Source organism: Cyprinodon tularosa, unplaced genomic scaffold (genome assembly GCF_016077235.1).
Source record: "Cyprinodon tularosa strain WSP-4 unplaced genomic scaffold, ASM1607723v1 ctg10, whole genome shotgun sequence".
In the NCBI taxonomy this organism is placed as follows: Eukaryota; Metazoa; Chordata; class Actinopteri; order Cyprinodontiformes; family Cyprinodontidae; genus Cyprinodon; species Cyprinodon tularosa.
Window position 1 is genome coordinate 3,565,778 of NW_024037782.1, and position 21,777 is coordinate 3,587,554.

At 38.8% G+C, this 21,777-nt stretch overlaps 1 protein-coding gene across 3 annotated transcripts in view; it reads left to right on the forward strand.

Moving 5' to 3' along the window:
• Positions 1-21,437, forward strand: part of LOC119796177 (cadherin-22) — a 226,656-nt gene extending 205,219 nt beyond the window's left edge. For all 3 annotated transcript variants that reach the window (XM_038304725.1, XM_038304645.1, XM_038304799.1), the window contains 3 exons: positions 8,124-8,273; positions 8,625-8,726; positions 19,802-21,437. In XM_038304725.1, coding sequence (XP_038160653.1) covers positions 8,124-8,273; positions 8,625-8,726; positions 19,802-20,331 — 782 coding nt within the window. In that variant the 3' untranslated portion in view covers positions 20,332-21,437. The remainder of the gene's footprint in view (positions 1-8,123; positions 8,274-8,624; positions 8,727-19,801) is intronic.
• The last annotated feature ends 340 nt before the right edge of the window (positions 21,438-21,777 follow it).

Sequence of the window (21,777 nt, forward strand, 5' to 3'; positions counted from 1 at the left end):
AAATGCTTCAAAGAGTCATTGCAGCACACAAATTTTTTAACATGGATGGCAGTTTCTTAACTGCTTAGAAACTAAGCACGAATTGGCCAAATCCATTATATAAAAAAGGACTGTTTTCAAACATAGATATAAGATCAAGATAAAAGCACTCCTATTTGTTCTGTAACTGACACTCATAATTATAACTTGGATAAAAACAGTGCCTACATGTCATGTTTTATGAGACTGACTTTACTTCAACAACAAATGCTAAATTTTAAAATCCCTCCTGTAATATGCATAGACTAATATATAATTTTTTATCAACTGATATTACTGGATTCTTTCCACTTTAGTAAATTATATTATATATACCGTTGAATTGGACCTTCATAGAATATCTGGATATATGAGTTTCAAAATTGGACTGTATTAGGGTGAAGTAGATTTAATTTCAGTTTTGAATAAATTGGTTGTTAATTATGGGGTCTGACCTGAAACATTGTGTTTTTGGGATAATATATGAATTAATGCATCTGAATTAGCTTTATTAATGGTTTAGATGGTTAACATTACTGGTATATAAAATGGCAGAATTTGTAGTTTTCACAGCCAGATTTATTAATAAATATAGTCTTATTACAGTACATGTATAATATAATCAAAAATAATTTTAATACATCCCATATCTGAGTACTGTTTTCGCAAAAGAAAAGAAACACTGTATTTGTTAGAAAGAAGCTGGTCTGATTGTATAAACTAGTCCAAAGACAACATTAGTTGTTTAAAAAAACTTTATATTAAATGAACAATGAGCAGAAGGTTTTGTTCAATTGCTATGGCAGTTGTATTACAGTTAGCCTTTATACATATCCTTAGGAAAATGGATAAACTCAAAGTGCATGCTGGCAATAACTTTGCTTTGTCAGGAAAATGACTTTTTTTATACTCGTCAGTGATTTTGCATGCACGCTTGCAGATCCGTCATTTAGGGATGTGTATCTAAATAAATGTGACATCAGGCTAAATCAAGATTGATCTGACACTGGGAAAATGTCAGAAGAGCATTCTGAGCCAGGGAAATGTCACTGTGTGAAGGCAGAAGGGTCTCCTGCTGAACCTTGCATGTGCATTTGAATGGAAAGGTGCATAGCCTGTGTGTTTATGAAACATAGGTGCATACATTGTACTGTTTCTTTGCATACTAATGAATAGGCAGGGAATAAGCTATAATATAGTTGTGTTTTGGTTTTGTTTTTATTTAAGGTACATTAACCATAACCACAAAATTAAACATAAAGGTACGTGTTTTATTTAAGTTTCATGCATATGTAATTGTCTTTAGAATAGACATTTATTTTAATGTTAAGGTAGCTAGAACAGTAATCCAAACTAATGAAGGGATTTTTTTTTAAACCTGATACATTTAGATACAATAAAATAAGGAAGATAAACGTACTATATGTTGTCATACCAGCAAGCAGTACTGTGTAAACATAAAGTTTAAAGCAAACGAAGCAACACACATATTTCAAATCCGCCCACCTTTCTTTTTTCACTGTAGTGTCTTTTTTTCATGGACACATTTGTCAGACTGTCACTTTGAATCTGTCACTCCGTCTCTTGCTCTTCATGCCCTCACATTGAGCTCTGTCTCCAGGCCTTGACAGACAATGATGACAAGGCATTTTTCCCTTGTTGCTAAACTCTTTGAAGTCTTTGCTGCTAGTCCGTAGCAGAAACCCCTAATCTCGCTATATAAAGTTTCCTGTTATATGATACAATACGAGGAGCTTCTTTCAGATTTTGTGGAAACATCCCTGTGTTGTACTTCGAGAAACTTTTTTGAAATTTTGGGATAAGTTTAAAAAAGCCTAGAGCCATAAAGCTTGACAAAGGGATCTGGTAGTTTTCTCGATTAGTTATTTTTATTTGTGAAAGTCAAACATTGATTTAATCAAAAATGAAGACTTATCTTTTTGAAGAGGTTATGAAAAAGTGACTTTCAATTTGTTCAGTTCCCTGATTTTTTAAAAAGAGATCTGTGATACACACTGTTGTGTAAAAGTCAAAAGGACAAACCCCTGAACATAAACTATAATATGAAAATTGTTCTACATGTGCCAGAGGAGTTCTAGGGTGACAGGGATAACAGTGATAAATGTTCTGGGAGATGGATTACTTACTATCTTCGATGCAAGTCTTCCCATGAGCCACCCTGAATATATTTTTCAAAGCCTCATTCTTTATAATGTGTTACATTTATCTAAGTCTCATGCAGTGCCCTCATATACACACCACTAAAGTTGAATTCAAAAGAGCAGTTCTAACTCTCTCTTTACACTCTATTCCTTTTTTTCCTTATTTTGATTTATGATCAAAAACCCTCCTCAATTACCAGCAGCCTTAGTACAGTAATGGAATGCATTTTATTTTATCTACATTAACATTTTTTTTTTTTTTTTTGTTTTTTTTTCAAAAACAAAGCATCTAACCCATTTGGAAAACAAATCCCTAGTGCCCTGTTTAATTGTGTCCTTTTGTTTGGTCGCCACAGACTTGAGAAAGATTTTTATGTCAGATGCACCTCCTGACATACCAGGGATTCAAACCGGGGTCCCCAACATTCAGTCTAACACTTAAACCACTATGGGGACCATCTACTGTCTGCATAGATATATGATTTAACACAGATGTATGCTTTTTTGAGCTAATGTCCAAAATAGAAACGTAAAGATGGCAAGACATTCAGAGAGGGAACATTTGTGTAAAATGTCATGTTGCAGAAACTGGTTACTACAAAATTACTTAACTAGACCTCCTCAAAATATACAAACATAAAAGTTCAAAAGTTTGAAATATGAGAATATATATACTAGGGGTGTAAATCACATCCATCATGGCGATTCGATTCAGTATCGATTTCCTGACCCAACGATTCGATTATTTTCGATACTCAAGAATACACCACGATTCGATTCGATTCGATTAATCGATTAATCGGTTAATTTTTTTTTTTTATTATTATTATTTTTTTTTTTACACCTTACAGGCTAAACAAAGTTTCAAGTTTGAAATAAATCAATGAAAGCTGTAATATCATTATGCATTTTCTTTAGAAACAACAGCAAATAACAGAAGTAGAAAAGTTGCATCAAAAAATACTGCAAAAATACTGCACAATATCAGTGTAATGAGTTCAATGCAATACCTCGGCTCCAGATAAACTGTCCAATATATTTTTTTAGAATGTAATAAATATACTCAGGAAAGAGAGATGTTGCGTAGAGAGTTAGACAGGAATAAAAATAAACTAGATATAAGGGAATTGTTTCAAAGGTCAAAACTCAATCTCGCCTAGGGCAACCAAAGGGCTAGAACCGGCCCTGGATGCATCGATACAAAACGATTATTATTTACACCCCTAATATATACTCTAGGGATTATCTGATGAACCTGGAATCCTGGTTCATCAGAAAGGTGCTCCACCAGTCAGAAGTGAAGAGTGTTAAGCTTTGTGTGAAGCTTTTCAACACCATTCACTTCTGACTGGTGGAGCACTTCTCCAAGGAGACTATTTTTTAATTGCGAAAAATATTTTCTCACAGAGATCTGATGTTCAACAAAGACCATTTATATAGGTTCCTTGTTACAGTTATGTAAACATGTTATTTCTTAAAACATAACATTAACATCTGGGGGCTGAAATTAGATAATTTAATACAAAAAATACTTATGTGACTTAGTGCTGATATAAGCTTTGTGTCTGATTGCTTGTTTCTGACAAGTTTTGGCTTTCAACTTGATTATTTATTACTGTTGGTTATCGTTTTAGCTCATCTCCCATCAGGGGCCCAAGTTATTTCTATGACTTATAATAAAAGTCATCAGTGGGTCCCAGAATGCATCACAGAGGAGTGATATAAAGGTCCTGATCTAAAGGAGAATGATAAGGATGATGTGGGGGGCCTTTGCAGCCCTTAATAGTCATGTACCAGGGAATGAGCCATGTTGGGTGCTGTATTAGGATGATGTCAAGCTCATTTAGGTTCCAGTCTTAAAAACTTTTTTCATGCTGCCAGGGAAATCAAGTCATTCAAAAACTGGGCAAAGTTGGGAGAAGGCAGAGCTGTGTTTGATCTAGATTGGGCTCTAGAGTCAGAGAGGGGGCGGTAATGGGGGGTTGGAGTGAGGGGGGTTTATGGGGGGTGGCACACTTTTCTAATAGAACTCGACAAGGAAGCCTTCCTCTTCTGAGTTAAAAGAGGGGAGGTCTCTGTAAAGGGCAGATTAGACTTCTGCATCCGCGCACATAAAATGTCGCTTGTGTCTGGTCGTGAACCAGTTTTGCTGGTATGCTTCTGCACCGTCGGTCTGGAATTTCTAGGGACGCACAGCAGTTTCCCACCAAAGTACAAGGGAAAGCCTTTTCGAGAACTCGCGAGAACTTTGTAGTTGTCCATTGTAGTCCATTGTAGTTGTTCCTCGGTTTTTGAAAATGGCGCACCACACAGACAGCCGGAAAGGCATACCAAGGAACAATCACAGCTGCTTGTTGTCTGCGCACTTCCACTTGAGGTCTGCGCAAGTTTGCGACCGTCCGTTGTGTAGTCAGGATTTTTTTGGGGTGCGCGGCCTTAAGGTTTGGGGCTTGTAAAGTTTTTCAGGATCCTCTCTGGTGAAGGGAGGCTGCTGGAGTTGATTAGGTGGCATGGACTTGTCCTTTGTTGGAGTTCAATAAAAAATAAATAAATAAAAAAGCATATTGAAATCCTTCCGAAAAAAAAATAGTGATAATAATAAACCTTGGAAGTCCCTGGTATGAAGTAGTTTCAGTCCTACTTTTCAATTTAGGTAAAGAAATAAGTCCAGAGCAAAATAATGAAAGAAGGGAGCAGGGTCTTAGCAGCCAGAAATGCAGCAGTTCAGTGATATGAAGCTCAGACAGAGCTTCATATCACTTGCTACTCCAATCCTATGATCTTTCTCTTTAAATCAGACAAGTGTCCTATTGGTCCACTTTAAAAATCTTTTAAAACACATTTTTTTTCCTTGACTGTAAATACAGCAAAGATGTTTTTTTTTTTTCTTACTTTTTTTTTATTTCTACTATTGTTTTTAACATTCTAACATAAAAGTTCACCTTTTTTATGTGCAGCACTGTGTTGCAGTTTTAAAGTGTTTTATATGTAAATAAAGTAGAAAAGTAGTGACTGTCAAACATTTACTAAATACTGATGACTAACTGGAAGCACATCCTTTTGATCAGGTCAGTCAAATAATCTTGTCTACAAGTTCTACATAAAAAATATAAGTCAAACATAAAAAAATAAACAATTAATATTTTATAATACACCTTAGGCCAAACGTTTACAAAGGAAGAGAAGCTACTGTATAGTGTTAAGGTTGCCTGTTTTGTTTCATATTACCTGAGAACCTTATTAGAGACCATGAAGTGACCCAATTCTTTAAAATACCATAGAATTTGTCCTTAAAATCACATGTATTTTCAGGAGAACAGTGCATCCACACAACAACCACATCAACAAAAAAGGTTAAGTAGATACAAAATCAACCATCCTTTGTGACAGTCAATCTTTATAGACTGAAGCCTTTGCTTAGCTAAAGACAATGGAGTATAAAGGGAGGGCTAAAGAGTTGGAACATTCCTTATTCTGTGCACTCCAACCCATTGAAATGTTATAAGAGAGAAATAATTACTGCCCTTGTGATAAAAGAAAATTGCACATTGAATTAGTAAATAAGTATTTATCAAGCACCTGTGATACATCATTAGGTTGAAGCACGGTTGAAATGCAATTTCTCACTAATATTGGTTCATTTTAAGGTTTTATTTTTTATTATTTTTCTCAGATTTAAGATATATGTGACTATTATGGGTTCTTCTTTCATTTAATGAGGGGTGCCAACAACAATCTCTACCTGTGTAAAAGGTAGTAAAACTGATAAAAATATTGAAGAAGAAAAAGAGACGTGCACATCCTCACAAGAGAGCTCCCCTTCTTAAGATACTGAAAGTTGTACGCCTGCAGAGACAGAGATAAAGAATAACAGAACAAGGAGAAAAAGTTTTACCGGTACAAACGATCAACACATATATGACATATCGTTGACAATTACACAGTATTTAAGACAAGATGTTTTTAGTGGCAGCTGAAGCTAACTATTTGGTTTATCTGTATACAGTAGCTCTGTATCTTTAAGCATCTGGCCCACAGTGTGCTTGTGTATGTAAGGAAAAATAAATGGTAAATTGTTATTGTGAGGAATCAAAGACCGGCTCCCCCACAATGCTGAGGAAGACTGAGGTCATAGCCCCAGACCTCCAAAAGAACCCCCATAGCACAGGAGCCCTAGGAGGACCAACACAGTGATGGTTGCAAGTCCCATCCCAGAGGAGAGTCCACTCAGCCACAATGTAGGCCCCCAAGTGGGCTGCACAATAATAATCACCAACACACTTGCAGGCTTAGGTGCCAGCCACTGTCAGGCAATTTGGTAGGGTTTGGAAATGGGTCCCACTTTTAGTGAAGACCTGACATGATTTATGAGAAGGGCAGTCCAAAACCCAACCTGAGAAAGAAACAGGCACACAATCACAGGGATGCTGTCAAAATCACACATTCTCACCCTTATGTCCACACATACAGACACCCATAACCATACACGCAGTGCCTGATCTTCAATGTGCTTAGATGTACTTACAATATTTTTTAGTATGTGCAATAAGTTGGTGTTTTTTGTTTAATCAAGGTAGAAAAAAATAGATGTTGCAAGTAAGAAGAGATGCATTCTTTCACACCACCGGAATCTTTTCATTTTGTTTTAAATATATAAATATTGTCTTTCATCCCACCTCATTAATCCATGTCCACCTACAAAGATGTTTATTTTTTCTTTATCAATATTATTCAACTACTAATATACTTGCTGGTTCGAATATGTTTACATCTGAACCAATTCTGCCTCCATCATCTTGTATTTACCAATACTTCCTCTGTGGTAACAATGACTGCAGAAATGTTTATGTGTGAGTTTAAACCTGACATTTGGAAATACTAAAAAAGACACCAAAACTTTGGCCGCAGTTGAGTTTAGAAAGATATATTGCTTGTGGACATTTTCATATCATCCACACATGAAGTTATGCAGTTTGTTCATTAGAATATGACCTGTATATTGGTGAAGATACATACTAAAAAAATTGTTTGCTCACAACTGACCGCTGATTGCATACACAAATCACTTTGCACCTTCTTTGAACACCCCAACCAACACACACACACACACCATACATTCATGTCCAGTTCTGGATGAAAGGGCGACCAACCCCCAGAACTAAGAGGTAGGCCCCTTTACCATGGCAAAGACCAGCCTACCTGTGCAACCAGATGAGGGCATAGCAACAAATGAAAATGGACAAATCCAGCATGGCCTCCTGCTCAGATCCCATCCCTGATGATACCCAATTCCACTGATGAATGGACAGGACTATCACATCATAGACGAGCCAGCCAACCAGAGCCACCCCAGGATGAAACGGTTCTTCCCCCAAAAAACATCCCAATTATAAACCCATGAAGCATGAACTAGAACAAAGACATAGACAAGGACACCCTTAGAGCCTCTTTTCTAGCTCCTCTTTCAGCCCTTGATGTCATGGATTTACTTATAAAAATCTAATCTGATGTAAATTCTACATCAGAAAGCAACAACTTTTTAAGATGAATTCTCATGTCCACGGGAAGGTCAGACTGATGAAAACCGTGTCTTTTGGTCACATAAGTCATTCAGTGGCGGAACAAGCCTGCTTTCTATACAAAGGCGAATTTGAGAAGCCCTGTACAAAGCATTGAGTTGATACTTTGGTCAAAACTTTCCCAGTGTTACTTTATCAAATTCATTATTGCACATCTGAAGCTGTTTGTTTCAACTTGCTTAACAATATTAAGTCTGAATTCATAGGTTTTAAGTCAACATAAGCAAATCAATGACTCACTGGGATGACTATGGGATGAAAGTTTTTTGTTCTTCAAATGTATAGTGGCTTGTATGTAATTCTCTGCTTTATCTCATCTGTCTGACCCTAACTTGACCCTGACTAAATTACATCCAACATCAAGACAACACAGCTGGCATCCGGACCCAGAAGTCAAGCTTTAACCGCCATGAACAGAATGTGTACTTCCTGCCCATTCTCGTTGTTGACAGTGGACCTCCCTCCCTCAGCTCAACGGGGACCCTAACCATCCATGTTTGTGGCTGCGACACAGGTGAGAGCCACTGCGGTGGCAGCACTGTTACTAATATTAAAATCACTGTCACCCTTGGCGGCAGTAGTTGCGCTATGAAAAGGTCAACTTGTCATTGTTTTGCTTAGCAAACATTTTTTTTCTGATCTTATTTATGGAAAGCACAACAATACATGGCAATAAAATCTACAGACAAATTGCCTTTTACAGTTTATAAATCTGTAAAAAGAGACATGGTGAAAATAATGTTTTTTTCTTAGGGGAAATGAATGCTAGTAGGTTTAACAGAATTGGAAGCTGTGTCAAATCTGTTCAAGCACATGATTTTGGTGTTTTTTTTTGTTTGTTTTTTTGCCTTCTTTTTAAATGCAGAGGGAGCTATCCAGACCTGCAATGCAACAGCCTATGTAATCAGTGCAGCTCTTAGCCCTGGGGCACTTATAGCACTTCTGGTCTGCATGCTCATCCTCATAGGTAAGCTGATGAATGTACTTGTGCATGTATTTTACATTTCAATGAATAGAGCATAGAGATTAATAAATAGAATAAATAGATGTATGTTTATTTGTAAAAGTATTTTGAGTATGTTAATTATATTGATATGGTGCTAATGACGGAGGTGATCGATTGAATAGCATTTGTAATATTTCCTTTCAGAGAGGCATTTTTCTAAATGATTTAAAACTTGCAAGAGTAGTTTCACTATTGAAACATGCAGACAGTATGGATAATTACAGGCCAGGTTCATTATTTTCTCAGTTTTCTAAAATAATAAATAAATATTGAGTATTTAAAAGGAAAAACTTCAAAGTCATTAGCAATTTTACATCAAACAAAGAACATGCTAAATATTAAATGTTTGCATTTAATATATTACTCTCTGATATGCCCTTATTTAAGAATTATTGAGGACAACTTACAATACCACAACAAAAAAAAGACTAAGGCTGAAACAAAAAATTCCTGCCTTCTTGCAACAAAATTAAGCTACACTTTGCCTAATAACAATAAAGAACCCAGGAATAATGCAAGAAAATATACTTTAATTACAAAGATAGTTTTCAAATAAAATGTTGTGTACAGCTTTTTTGAAGCAGAGAATGGATGTTCATGACTGTGTATTTGTTTTTCTGAGCCGTTTCCTACCCAGTCCTCCTCATTGGTCTATCCCCCTCCACCCAAATCGCTATCATCAATATTTTGAAGGACTTCTTAAGCCTGTTTTGCTGTTAGATTTCTTCTGAAAGCCATTTTTCAGTATTAGCCAAAGAGTTCTAGGTAGAATGTTGGTTGCTAGGTAAAATTAACCATATTTATTTTGTACGTTTTTATTTTATAAAAAAACTACGTGAAAATGAAGGAAATATAGAAAGAGAAAATGTCAGTTAACATAAGATTAATTTTAAATATAGTTCTTTCCCTTTAAAATCTCAGAACCGTCAAAATGACAGCCTTGAGAGTTTTAGTGTTAAATGTATCTATTATAAAAAATGTTTTACTGCATTGGAAAAATAATGAATGTTTGACATCATGCACACCATAATAAATAAACAAAAAATAAATAATTAAATAAATCTTCATAAATTTTAGAAAAAGCTCCTGGGAGCGGCAAATGGGGCGCTAAAGAGCCGCATGCCATTTTATTTAATGACATCAAAACACACTTCTGATCTTTCCAACTTGTTCATGTCATGCAGTTTGTATCTGCCTTTCATGACGAGGAGGCTTTTGTTTAAAGCGGAAATAGGGAGAGTGCAAATTCTGCCTGGTTTTATGATTGATATGAAGCTACTTTGATCCATAGTATACAGGCAGAAATAGAATGTATGAGAGTAAAGTGCAGGAGGGTTAGAGAGGACAAACAGGCAAAGAGCTGCCTCAGCACTCATCGTTCTACACTAAGAGGCTTTATATTGTCAAATTTATTGTCAAACCAGACAATCCTAGATTTATATATATATATATATATATATATATATATATATATGTGTGTGTGTGCCTGTGTTTATATATATAAACACAGGCACACAGTAACATACTGTTGGGTACCAATTCTCACTCAAGCTACTACCAAACTACCAGATAGCCAATATTGTAATATTTGGAAAAATTAATGAGGTCGCCTTACATTGAACCTCCCCACATTGACTGCAGGCTTTTGCATTCTACTCTTTACTGACAACAAGGGCGACAATACTGACAGAGTGTTTTGTCTCTCTGCCTGTGAAGTTTATACAGTGCAGGCGGTGAATGATGGAAGATGTGACATGATGTTGCTTTAACTATGACTTACATTGTTCCATTTTTCTTTTAAGAGGTTTTCTAATAAGTGTTGTGAAAATTCTGTTCCCTTTAATGAAACAGTTCACCAAAATGAACTCAGAATGCAAAGCATTACTTACTCATCGCAGATATAAAAGCCTCAAAAAAACTGTTGTCTTAAACATGGTTCCATCATCAGCACAAGGTCAGTCCAATACTTAGAACAAGACCTTTCTCTGGTAATGTCTTTATGTTGGCCTTGGTGAAAAAAAAAAAAAAAAACAAACAAAAAAAACAGATGCATTTTTTTATACTGGAATGGCTTCATATTTAATCCCGTTGCAGCAGTCCGACCGTATGGATACCATTTGTTAATCTCCTTGATGGCTGAAAACACATTGCATCTTTTTCACTCATCAAAACATTTTACAACTTGTTTTGTTGACCAAGTTGCATCTCCTGGATTCTGTATGTCAGTGAAATTTCAAGGTTTTTGGTCAGAATCACAAGACAAATAGTGTTTTCAACAACAACTTGGTGATATTGATAAAGAAATGATCACAGCATCTGACAACAGTCTTATAATATCAACAACAGCCTTTTTTTGGTTTTCTTTAGTTAATACATCTCATAAACAAAACTAAAAACTACTTGAGAATTCACCTTGCATCAAAACAGCCTTTATTTCTATACGACCTATTTATTTTACAGTCTATTATTGTTTTTGTATTGTCTTTCCTTTCTCACACACATCATTCACAGTCTCCCACTAAGGACACAATGACTAATCAGCTGGCCAACACTTTCTCCAGAGGCTGGACCACCTCAATCGCATCAATTGCTGGATGATGAGAAAAATGAAAACAAATTTCTGCCTAATTACCGCACAAACAAACAGTCCCTCCATCAGGTCTTATATAGGGCTGATGTGATGAATCCATTTCATTGCAACACAGCATCTGCTTGCATCCATTCCAATTACCTCCCATCTGCTTGTGATGAACTCCTGCGTGAGGGCAACCAGCGCAGCCCAAGGGGAAATTAACTGTCTTGTCAGGAACACTTATCACAACATCTGTACACATGGGTATCAGCTTTGTATGTATAGAAGTTAGCTAAACACAGGTACATACGCTTCCAGCAAGAGTAAATTCTGTACATGGTGTTCTATTGACATTTTTAAAGGTATGTTAATTACTAAAGTAAATGGGCTTTCAAAGTTGCAAAGCTCAGACATCCTCATGCCTAAAAGTAAGTGATACTAAACAGTTAGGAGAGTTTCTGTCTTTTTAACCTAATATCACACGATCTTTAACAATGTTTTCCAATGTACTCCTACACCTCAAACATTTGTCCTAATACTTTTGCCGGATGCATGAAAAGTAAATTTCACAAGTAACCCAAAACAATGAGTTTTTCTTTGGCCTCAATTTGCTCAATATATTGAAGAGAAGAATAAAACAATTGTAACAAGTGCTGCTCCCCAAATGATTTCCAGCAACACAATGTGAATGGAGAACAACATTCTCAATCATAGATTACACATAAAATCAGTCGAAGAGCACAAGAGCTTTTAATTCTACCAAGAGATTTGTAGTTCTGTAGGAATAGTTTTAGTCTCACATTTAGGACACACAGCATATTTAGACAGTGTAAAACATATTTTATATATAATCTCTCCTTTGTTTGGGGGAGAATTAACTGAACTATAAATCTAAGCTTTGTGATATGCATACAAAATGTTGTGTATCTAGTTTATTGTGTGAGTTACATGAAAAAAACTTCATGAAGGTCTAACATTATCCTTGTATTGCAGTAAGGAAATTGCCATCTCTTAATTTTATAGTGGACAGATGGGTCTCCTGATGGGCCAAGCATAGACTGCCTGTATATTTCAAAGTCTTTTTTCCCTTTTATCTCTGATAGGTTTGTGGTTTTGGATGGTTATTATCTATTCATGAAGATTCACAGTACTTAGTTTTAAAATTATCCAGGTAACTCTTATTTATACATTTTTAAGGCGCTCTTTTCTTCACTCTTTGTGGTTTTCTAGTGTCACAGCCAATGACCCACTCTTTGCAACAGATTAACCACCATTCATCTACCATTTCTCTCTAAGTGTAGACAAATTTTCTGCTTTTTGACCTATCTTTTAAAATTGAAAATTGATGGTAATGATAAAGGTTATTTGAAGATAAGTTAGATCTATGATCAGTTTAGGAATGGACTTACCATATACGCAAAGTAGGAAGCTGCTTGGGCCCCCTAGAAGCATAGGACCCTATTAATGACGGGCCCTACTGGTCTAAAGATACATATCCTTAGAAGGCCCAGATATCTAAAATTCGCCCAAGTATATTTATGCATGTTTGAAATAAAATAATAATAATTATTATTATAATAACTAACAAAGCAATAACAAATAATGCTGAGATAATGCACCATCAACTTCGACTCCACCGTTTTCAAATACCAAAATGGACTGATCCTTCTCACCACATAAAATCCAGAGATACAATATGGTGCTGAAGCAAGCAGTGGTATATACCAGAAAAATGGAAAGATTAAACAGAGCTTTGGAGGGTGGTATGAAAATGGGGAAAGTTAGAAAAAAAAACAAAAGCTGTAATTGTACCCAAATTTTCTGAAACCCTTCATGTTTTTTGAATAGCCCCAGATCTCATTAGAGAATATTGGTAATTTGTCCGTCTTTTAATGGCCAAAACTCCAGTTTAGTTCAGGGTTATTGACCTGTCTCGTTCATTATGCGACAAAATTACATTGAGTGCTTCAAACAGGGCTCCAACAAGGGGAAAAAGCTCTTTCCAGAGCGGCTTTGGTGCCAAGCACAGGCTTGTTCCGTGGTGCATTTTTGCAGATGGGAGGTGAAAGTGGATTAACCCAGGCTAAGCTCAGTGCAAAACCCAAATACTGCCTAAAATGGAATAACTGTAAGTTATGAATAAGTATTTATTAACCCAGCATGACCTGAGCTAAATAATTACTCATTCAAGCTTTGCTTTGGCCATCATAAGGTACAAATGGTAGATGGACATTTTAGCTGAAGAGAAGTCAAACGTAAAAGTTCTGTCTGTGATAGGTAACACTAGGAACCCATTTTAGGAGATTTTAGTTGGATTTACCTTAACAATACAACTCCCAGAATTCTGATACTGCTAGAGCTCCCACTGGTTGTCAATTTGACAGGTGACAATTTTCCCAGTGCAATGCATGAGTAGTGATGATGTCATCAATTGAAATGGTTCTAGTGTGTGATATATTGTGGATATGTAAACCTTAAAATAGGTCTAGTATTTATTATTTTAAAGGCTGTATTGTCTGCTATTATTATTTGTGGTCTGAAGTTAATAAATCAAAATAAATCAGTAAAATAAATAAGACTATTTTACTACACAGGTTCAAAGTTTGAAATTACAATTTTACTGGCGGAGGTGTGGGCAGTGCTATTCAAAACCTGAACAAAAGTTTCACTATTGTCTGATGGGTCATTGACACGTCTGCGTTTTCCTGTGGGTGGGGGACCGTCTTCGAGGAGCCTCCTACCGACTTTGTCCTCATCTCTCCCTCTCTGCCCGAATCGCTATCATCAATATTTTGAAGCATTTCTAAAGCCTGTTTCGCTGTTAGATTTTTTTCTGAACGCCATTTTTCTGTACTAGCAGAAGAATAGTTGAACGTTGGTTGCCAGGCAACGGTCCATACGTCAATCCACTGCAGGAAGAATTAAAAATGCAACTAATAGAGCCGTCAGTATGACTGCTGGGGGATATTGAGCTAAAATTAACCATATTTATTTGTTACACTTTTATTTTATTAAAAAAACTACTTGAACATTTTGAAAATGGCTGTTTTCAAGGCTGCATGAAATTTATTTTTGTTTACACTTCTATATACAAAATGACAAATGAAATCTGTATAAGTCTAAGTCTAAACTAAAGGAAATATAGAAAAAGGAAAAGCCAGTTAACATGACCAACATATGATTAATGTAAATAAAGTTCTTCCCCTTTAAAATCTCAGAACTGTCAAAGTGACAGCCTTGGGAGTTTGAGTGGTTAATATTAGTGTTGCACTGATACCTATACCAGTATTGGACGGGGCCCCGATACTGCCCTAAAATGGTGGTATCGGTATCGGCAAGTACCAACAAATAGGGCACCGATACCATTTTGAGAGCCATAAGTTTATTCAACTATTGTCACCCACTCCTGGTAGGCAATAAAAAGTTCTACTGGATTCACTTTGTATTAGATTTTTTCCTGCTTCCCAAAGGTAAGCAGCAGCTTGACAAAGCCATGATGGAAATTATTTTACATTATTAAGGTATCGGTATCGGCCGATACTGCACAGCCAGGTATCGGGTATCGGTATCGGGGCCAAAAAATGGCATCGGCGCAACACTAGTTAAAATATGTCTCTGGTTTCTGTGAAAATGGAATTTATTGCTAAAGTAGCTAAACATATTTAAAGTTCCTTTAGATCGTCACATTACTGCAGTCAGTGCACTTATTCCTGTAGACAGAAAATGTGTTAGTTAATATACAAGGAAAATATAACGTATCTCCTGGTGCCAATAGAAATAATAATGTGTATAATAATAATAATAACCTAAGTAGTGATATACACTCACCGGCCACTTTATTAGGTACACCTGTCCAACTGCTCGTTAACACTTAATTTCTAAGCAGCCAATCACATGGCGGCAACTCAGTGCATTTAGGCATGTAGACATGGTCAAGACAATCTCCTGCAGTTCAAACCGAGCATCAGTATGGGGAAGAAAGGTGATTTGAGTGACTTTGAACGTGGCATGATTGTTGGTGCCAGAAGGGCTGGTCTGAGTATTTCAGAAACTGCTGATCTACTGGGATTTTCACGCACAACCATCTCTAGGGTTTACAGAGAATGGTCCGAAAAAGAAAAAACATCCAGTGAGCGGCAGTTCTGGGGGCTGAAATGCCTTGTTGATGCCGGAGGTCAGAGGAGAATGGCCAGACTGGTTCGAGCTGATAGAAGGGCAACAGTGACTCAAATAACCACCCGTTACAACCAAGGTGGGCAGAAGAGCATCTCTGAACGCACAGTACGTCGAACTTTGAGGCAGATGGGCTACAGCAGCAGAAGACCACACCGGGTGCCACTCCTTTCAGCTAAGAACAGGAAACTGAGGCTACAATTTGCACAAGCTAATCGAAATTGGACAATAGAAGATTGGAAAAACGTTGCCTGGTCTGATGAGTCTCGATTTCTGCTGCGACATTCGGATGGTAGGGTCAGAATTTGGCGTCTACAACATGAAAGCATGGATCCATCCTGCCTTGTATCAATGGTTCAGGCTGGTGGTGGTGGTGTCATGGTGTGGGGAATATTTTCTTGGCACTCTTTGGGCCCCTTGGTACCAATTGAGCATCGTTGCAACGCCACAGCCTACCTGAGTATTGTTGCTGACCATGTCCATCCCTTTATGACCACAATGTACCCAACTTCTGATGGCTACTTTCAGCCGGATAATGCGCCATATCATAAAGCTGGAATCATCTCAGACTGGTTTCTTGAACATGACAATGAGTTCACTGTACTCAAATGGCCTCCACAGTCACCAGATCTCAATCCAATAGAGCATCTTTGGGATGTGGTGGAACGGGAGATTCGCATCATGGATGTGCAGCCAACAAATCTGCGGCAACTGTGTGATGCCATCATGTCAATATGGACCAAACTCCCTGAGGAATGCTTCCAGCACCTTGTTGAATCTATGCCACGAAGAATTGAGGCAGTTTTGAAGGCAAAAGGGGGTCCAACCCGTTACTAGCATGGGGTACCTAATAAAGTGGCCGGTGAGTGTATGTAGTGATATAGTACCAGATATATGATTTTGTTTGATATATAGATTTACTAGACATCAAAATAAACAGAATAAATCTGTACAGAGGAAGATACGTCATCAACGCACTGCAGATGTAGATATCTGTAGATATCTGTTTTTTCTAAATGAACTAAGCCCATTCTGTAATGATCTCAGAATGTAGGACCCAGAATTCGAGGCGAGACAGGCAGTGGGAAAGTTCAAAGCGTTTATTTAGCAAAAACAGGTGCGCGGGGCTGCTCGTCTGCTGCGGGGCGGCTCTCTGCAGAAATGGGAGAATACAGATCAGTGACTGGATATGGAGCTTAACACGATTTGGAGCAAAGTCACTGACCTGATTCAAAGTTCAGTCCGTTTGCTGAGGTTTGACCGCAGGTGCGGCGGGAGACGCCCCCAGAGTTCCTAGAGAGCGCGCAGCAGACGCCGAGCAGCAACAGAGTCCAGAGGGGAAATCCAAGGCCGAAGTCAGACGACAGTTCCAGGTTCAGAAGCCGGTAGAATCCAGGATCAGACAGGACAAACAGAGCAGACAGGGGCAAGGCAAAAAACTCGAAATCCTCAGGGCAGAAACTGGTCACTATCAGGGAAACAGGCAGACTACAGATTGCTGGGGAACGTATCTCAAAAACACAAGAATAACCCGGCGCTGATGGGAGGCAAACAAACAACTTAAATAGTAGAGGAACCAGGTGGAAATGATCGGCAATAATCAGCCGCAGAACCAATTAGACAGGAAAGCAAGGAGCAAAGGAAAAAACCAAACCATCAGCGCCGAGATCATGACAGAACCCCCCCCTTCAAGGGCGGATTCCAGACGCCCCAACAGGCTGATCAGGATGATCCCTGTAGTGGGGGTCCTGATCCCGGATCAACCGGGCCGGAATCCAGGACCTTTCCCTAGGTCCATAACCCTCCCAGTCAACCAAATACTGAAGCCCACTGCCTAGCCTCCTAGACCTGAGGAGGCGCCTGACAGTGAAGGCAGGGCCCCCCTCTCTGGATCTGGTGGGTGGAGGTGAACGGAAAGGATAAAGATCTTCTCTATCCCCATAATAAAAATCCACCAAACCAGACTCAGAAGAAGGGGGAGAAAAATAATCCGGACCAGGCTCCGGGGGTGCCGGGGCCGAGGCTACTGGAGGGTCTGGGGTTCTGAAAGAAACCAAACGAGTCTTAGGTAGCAGGAGAGCTGGGGAGGCAGCGAGTCTGGTGCGTCCCAGCCTAGTTTTTCCCCTGGAAGGACAGGAACTGAGGAAGTGTCCATCACTGCCACAGTACAGACAGAGGTGGCAGCTGATTCGACGTGCCCTCTCCTCCTTGGAGAGGCATGTGCGTCCCAGCTGCATCGGTTCGGGCTCTGGCATCCGAGCCGGACCAGGGGCTGATGCAGGAGCAAAGGGTGCGGAGTGAAGAACAGGTTGAGGGGAGGCCGTCGTCAGTGCTCTCCTCTCCCTGCGACGCTCAGTGAGGCGAAGGTCGATCCGGTTGGCAAGGTCCTCCAGCTGCTTCAGAGTCCGGGGGTAGTCGCGGGTCGAAAGCTCATCCTTGATGCTTTCCCGCAGGCCAAAAAAAAACACATCCATGAGGGCGTCCTCATTCCAGGAACAATCGGCAGACAGCAGATGGAAGTCAGTGATGTACTCCATCACAGACCGATCTCCCTGTCTGAGAGTCAATAGTCCCCGGGAGGCTTCCCTACTTGGAAGAACTGGACAAAAAACTCGGATTAGTTCCAAAGAAAAATCATCAAACGAGCTGCAGAGTTCAGGATCATTCAGCCACTCTGACGTTCCCCATAATTTGGCCTTTCCCGCTAAAAGAGATATTACATAGGCCACCTTGGCACGATCAGAAGGAAATGCAGAGGGCTGTAACTCAAAAAGAATCTCGCACTGAGTCAGGAAAGCTCTGCATTGGTCAGGATCCCCTTTAAACACTTCAGGAGGGGACAGACGCGGTTCAAGAGAAGGTGGACTATCAGTAGAAGACGAGCGCGCGGCAGCTGTCACGGGCGGAGCAGCTGGAGCCGCCGGGTTACGCAGGTAATTGAGGATCTCCTGCATGCCAGATTCTAGACGGGAAATGCTCTGATCCACGTCATTTCGCCACTGCCCGTCTGCCGATGGGTCCATGTTTATGGCCGGGTTATTCTGTAATGATCTCAGAATGTAGGACCCAGAATTCGAGGCGAGACAGGCAGTGGGAAAGTTCAAAGCGTTTATTTAGCAAAAACAGGTGCGCGGGGCTGCTCGTCTGCTGCGGGGCGGCTCTCTGCAGAAATGGGAGAATACAGATCAGTGACTGGATATGGAGCTTAACACGATTTGGAGCAAAGTCACTGACCTGATTCAAAGTTCAGTCCGTTTGCTGAGGTTTGACCGCAGGTGCGGCGGGAGACGCCCCGAGAGTTCCTAGAGAGCGCGCAGCAGACGCCGAGCAGCAACAGAGTCCAGAGGGGAAATCCAAGGCCGAAGTCAGACGACAGTTCCAGGTTCAGAAGCCGGTAGAATCCAGGATCAGACAGGACAAACAGAGCAGACAGGGGCAAGGCAAAAAACTCGAAATCCTCAGGGCAGAAACTGGTCACTATCAGGGAAACAGGCAGACTACAGATTGCTGGGGAACGTATCTCAAAAACACAAGAATAACCCGGCGCTGATGGGAGGCAAACACACAACTTAAATAGTAGAGGAACCAGGTGGAAATGATCGGCAATAATCAGCCGCAGAACCAATTAGACAGGAAAGCAAGGAGCAAAGGAAAAAACCAAACCATCAGCGCCGAGATCATGACACATTCACATTATATTTAGCCATACAATCAGACTTAATTGCGGTTATTCCCCCTTTATCATCATGATCCATAATTTTTTTTGTTTACACTCAAGTCTCAAATAGTTTTTTCCTTTTGCTTTTTTAGGTTTAAGAACCAAAACGTCTACATTTTATCAAACTTAAATAAGTATTGATGTGCTATTGGCGACCATTATGCTTTTTGTAGCCCAATTCTTTTTGAAGGCATCAAAGTTGTGGAAAAAATCAATGCCAAACTATTTGAAATGGAAAACTTCATCACATAAATAGAATTAATCAAAGTTGATTATAAAAAGTAGGAATAAACTTTAAATAGTTCCAAAGCTATCATCCACAAGGCAAATTTGACAAACCCATTTAAGTCATGTTCTCTGTTGCACAGGTTCTCAGCCTCGAGTTCTTCTGTTCAATAAAATGAAGATTAATATCCCAAGTTTCAAGATTTGTAAACACTGATTCATATTTCCATGTTCACGTGTTCTATATGTAACCATCTACATTGAATATTTAAAAAAAGTCTATTTATTGGCATTTTAAATCTTCAATTAAGTGGTATCTTCTTCTCTTGCTGTCTTCCTCTTTTTCAGTTTTAGTCTTGCTGATCCTCACTCTGAAACGCCACAGGAAAGGCCAAAGGATAGCAGAGGATGAGGAAGACATGAGAGATAACGTCATCAAATACAATGACGAAGGCGGAGGCGAGCAGGACACTCAGGCATATGACATGAGCGCTCTGAGGAACCTTTATGACTTCCCAGAGGCCAAAAACTGTGACTCTGGTCCAGACATCTGCTCGTTGCCACAATGGATACAGGCAAATAGAGTGGGAGGGGCGGTGGATGGCACTATGGCAGCAGCAACAGACTTCTCTCTTTTCAAAGGCTACATACGAAAAAAGGTGGAGCAGGCTGATGCCGACCTGTCTGTGCCGCCATATGACTCATTCCAGACATATGCCTTTGAGGGCACCAGTTCACCTGCACTTTCACTGAGTTCAATCCACACACTGTCCACAACATCTGAACTGGATTTCTCCTACCTCAGCGACTGGGGGCCACGTTTTAGGCAACTTGCAGGCTACTATGCTCCAGGAAAGACCGAGGAGGAAGCATCCTAGCACAGTTTCTTATTTACAGAAGGACAGTTAAACACTCCCTGTTCCCTTTTTTGTTTTTTCAGAAACTGACCCTCTTGCACTCACCTGAGTTAATCAGAGTTAACCCTGTGTAGTTCTTTAAGTCAGAGTGCAGCCTCTTTATCTCATATTGGTGATCCTCAGAAGTAGACTTGGAGCTCTGAGAAAACATGCTTTGCTGTGTTTTTCTATACTTTTGTTTTTTAATCTTCAATTTGAGGTTGACATGTGGGAAAACATGGTGTTTACTCATTTTTTGTTTGTAAAGGAATAATTTTCTGCTCCCAAACATAAAAACCTTCATTTAAAGCTATGACACTACTGAGAGTTAAGAGGATTGTTATTACTTGGGCAGGACTCTTGGAAGTGCACTCTATATACACATATTTAAAGAAAGAAGAGTTCATATATTTATTCATCTTTATTTATTTATTTATTCATGCAGTGGTTAACAGCAAAAATTTACTCTTAATCTTGCATACGAATAATGAGGAACAACTTTAATAAAGGATGAGAAGAAAAGACTTCAGTGCCAGAGTACTTCACAAAATTCTGGTGTTGAAGTGGCAAGTGAGCCATACAAAGAGTACACAGAGAAAAACAGTTTTGTATGAAGTCCTACTGAGGAAGAATGCAAAAAAGAAGATGAAGTACATTTTAGTCTGATTAACCATTCCTGTATTTTGTGGTTTATTTAAAAAAGGAAAACTTTGAAGGTCAGATACTGCAACCATGTGTGCAGCACCTAGGCACAAAACACTATGGGGGTTCACAAAAAAAACAAAACAAAATGACTGTTTTATGAAGCTGGCTGTTGGTCAACTTTGTGACAAGAGCAGGCAAATATATTACATATTTTTTGCAAGTATGTAAAATATGTTTATTTCATTTTGTTTTCAAATTTATTAGCCATTTATCTTATTTGTTCATTGTTTGTTTCTTTGGGGATGGGAAAATGTGGTAAATGGTGATTGGATCTCATCCACGTAATATCCCTTCTTACTCCATGTTTAGCTTACATTGCAAATGTATCGAAAATCATAAAAAAGAGAGACCAATAAATATTTAACTTTTTTGTAAATCTTAAAGTGTGCTGTGGTCTATTGACTCAGTAAAATGCTCATTAAATGCGGTTACAGCTATAAAGTAAATAGAGCTCCCATGTTAACAGTTCTTGTGTGTGAATTGTTTGCTGCAGACATCTCCTGAATTATGAATAATTGCAGAGTTAGTCTTGGTTACTCCAGGGATGGATACAGAAAGCAGTTTAAAGTTGAAACAAACACACCATATGATAGGGCCCAGCTGAACTAAGAAATTTCAGTCAGGTTATCACCCTCTTGACTGACTTCTGCCAAACCACTGTAATTGTCAAAGCCATCAGAGAATGCCAAAGCATATTAAGTCATTTTTATCTGGTTTTAAAAT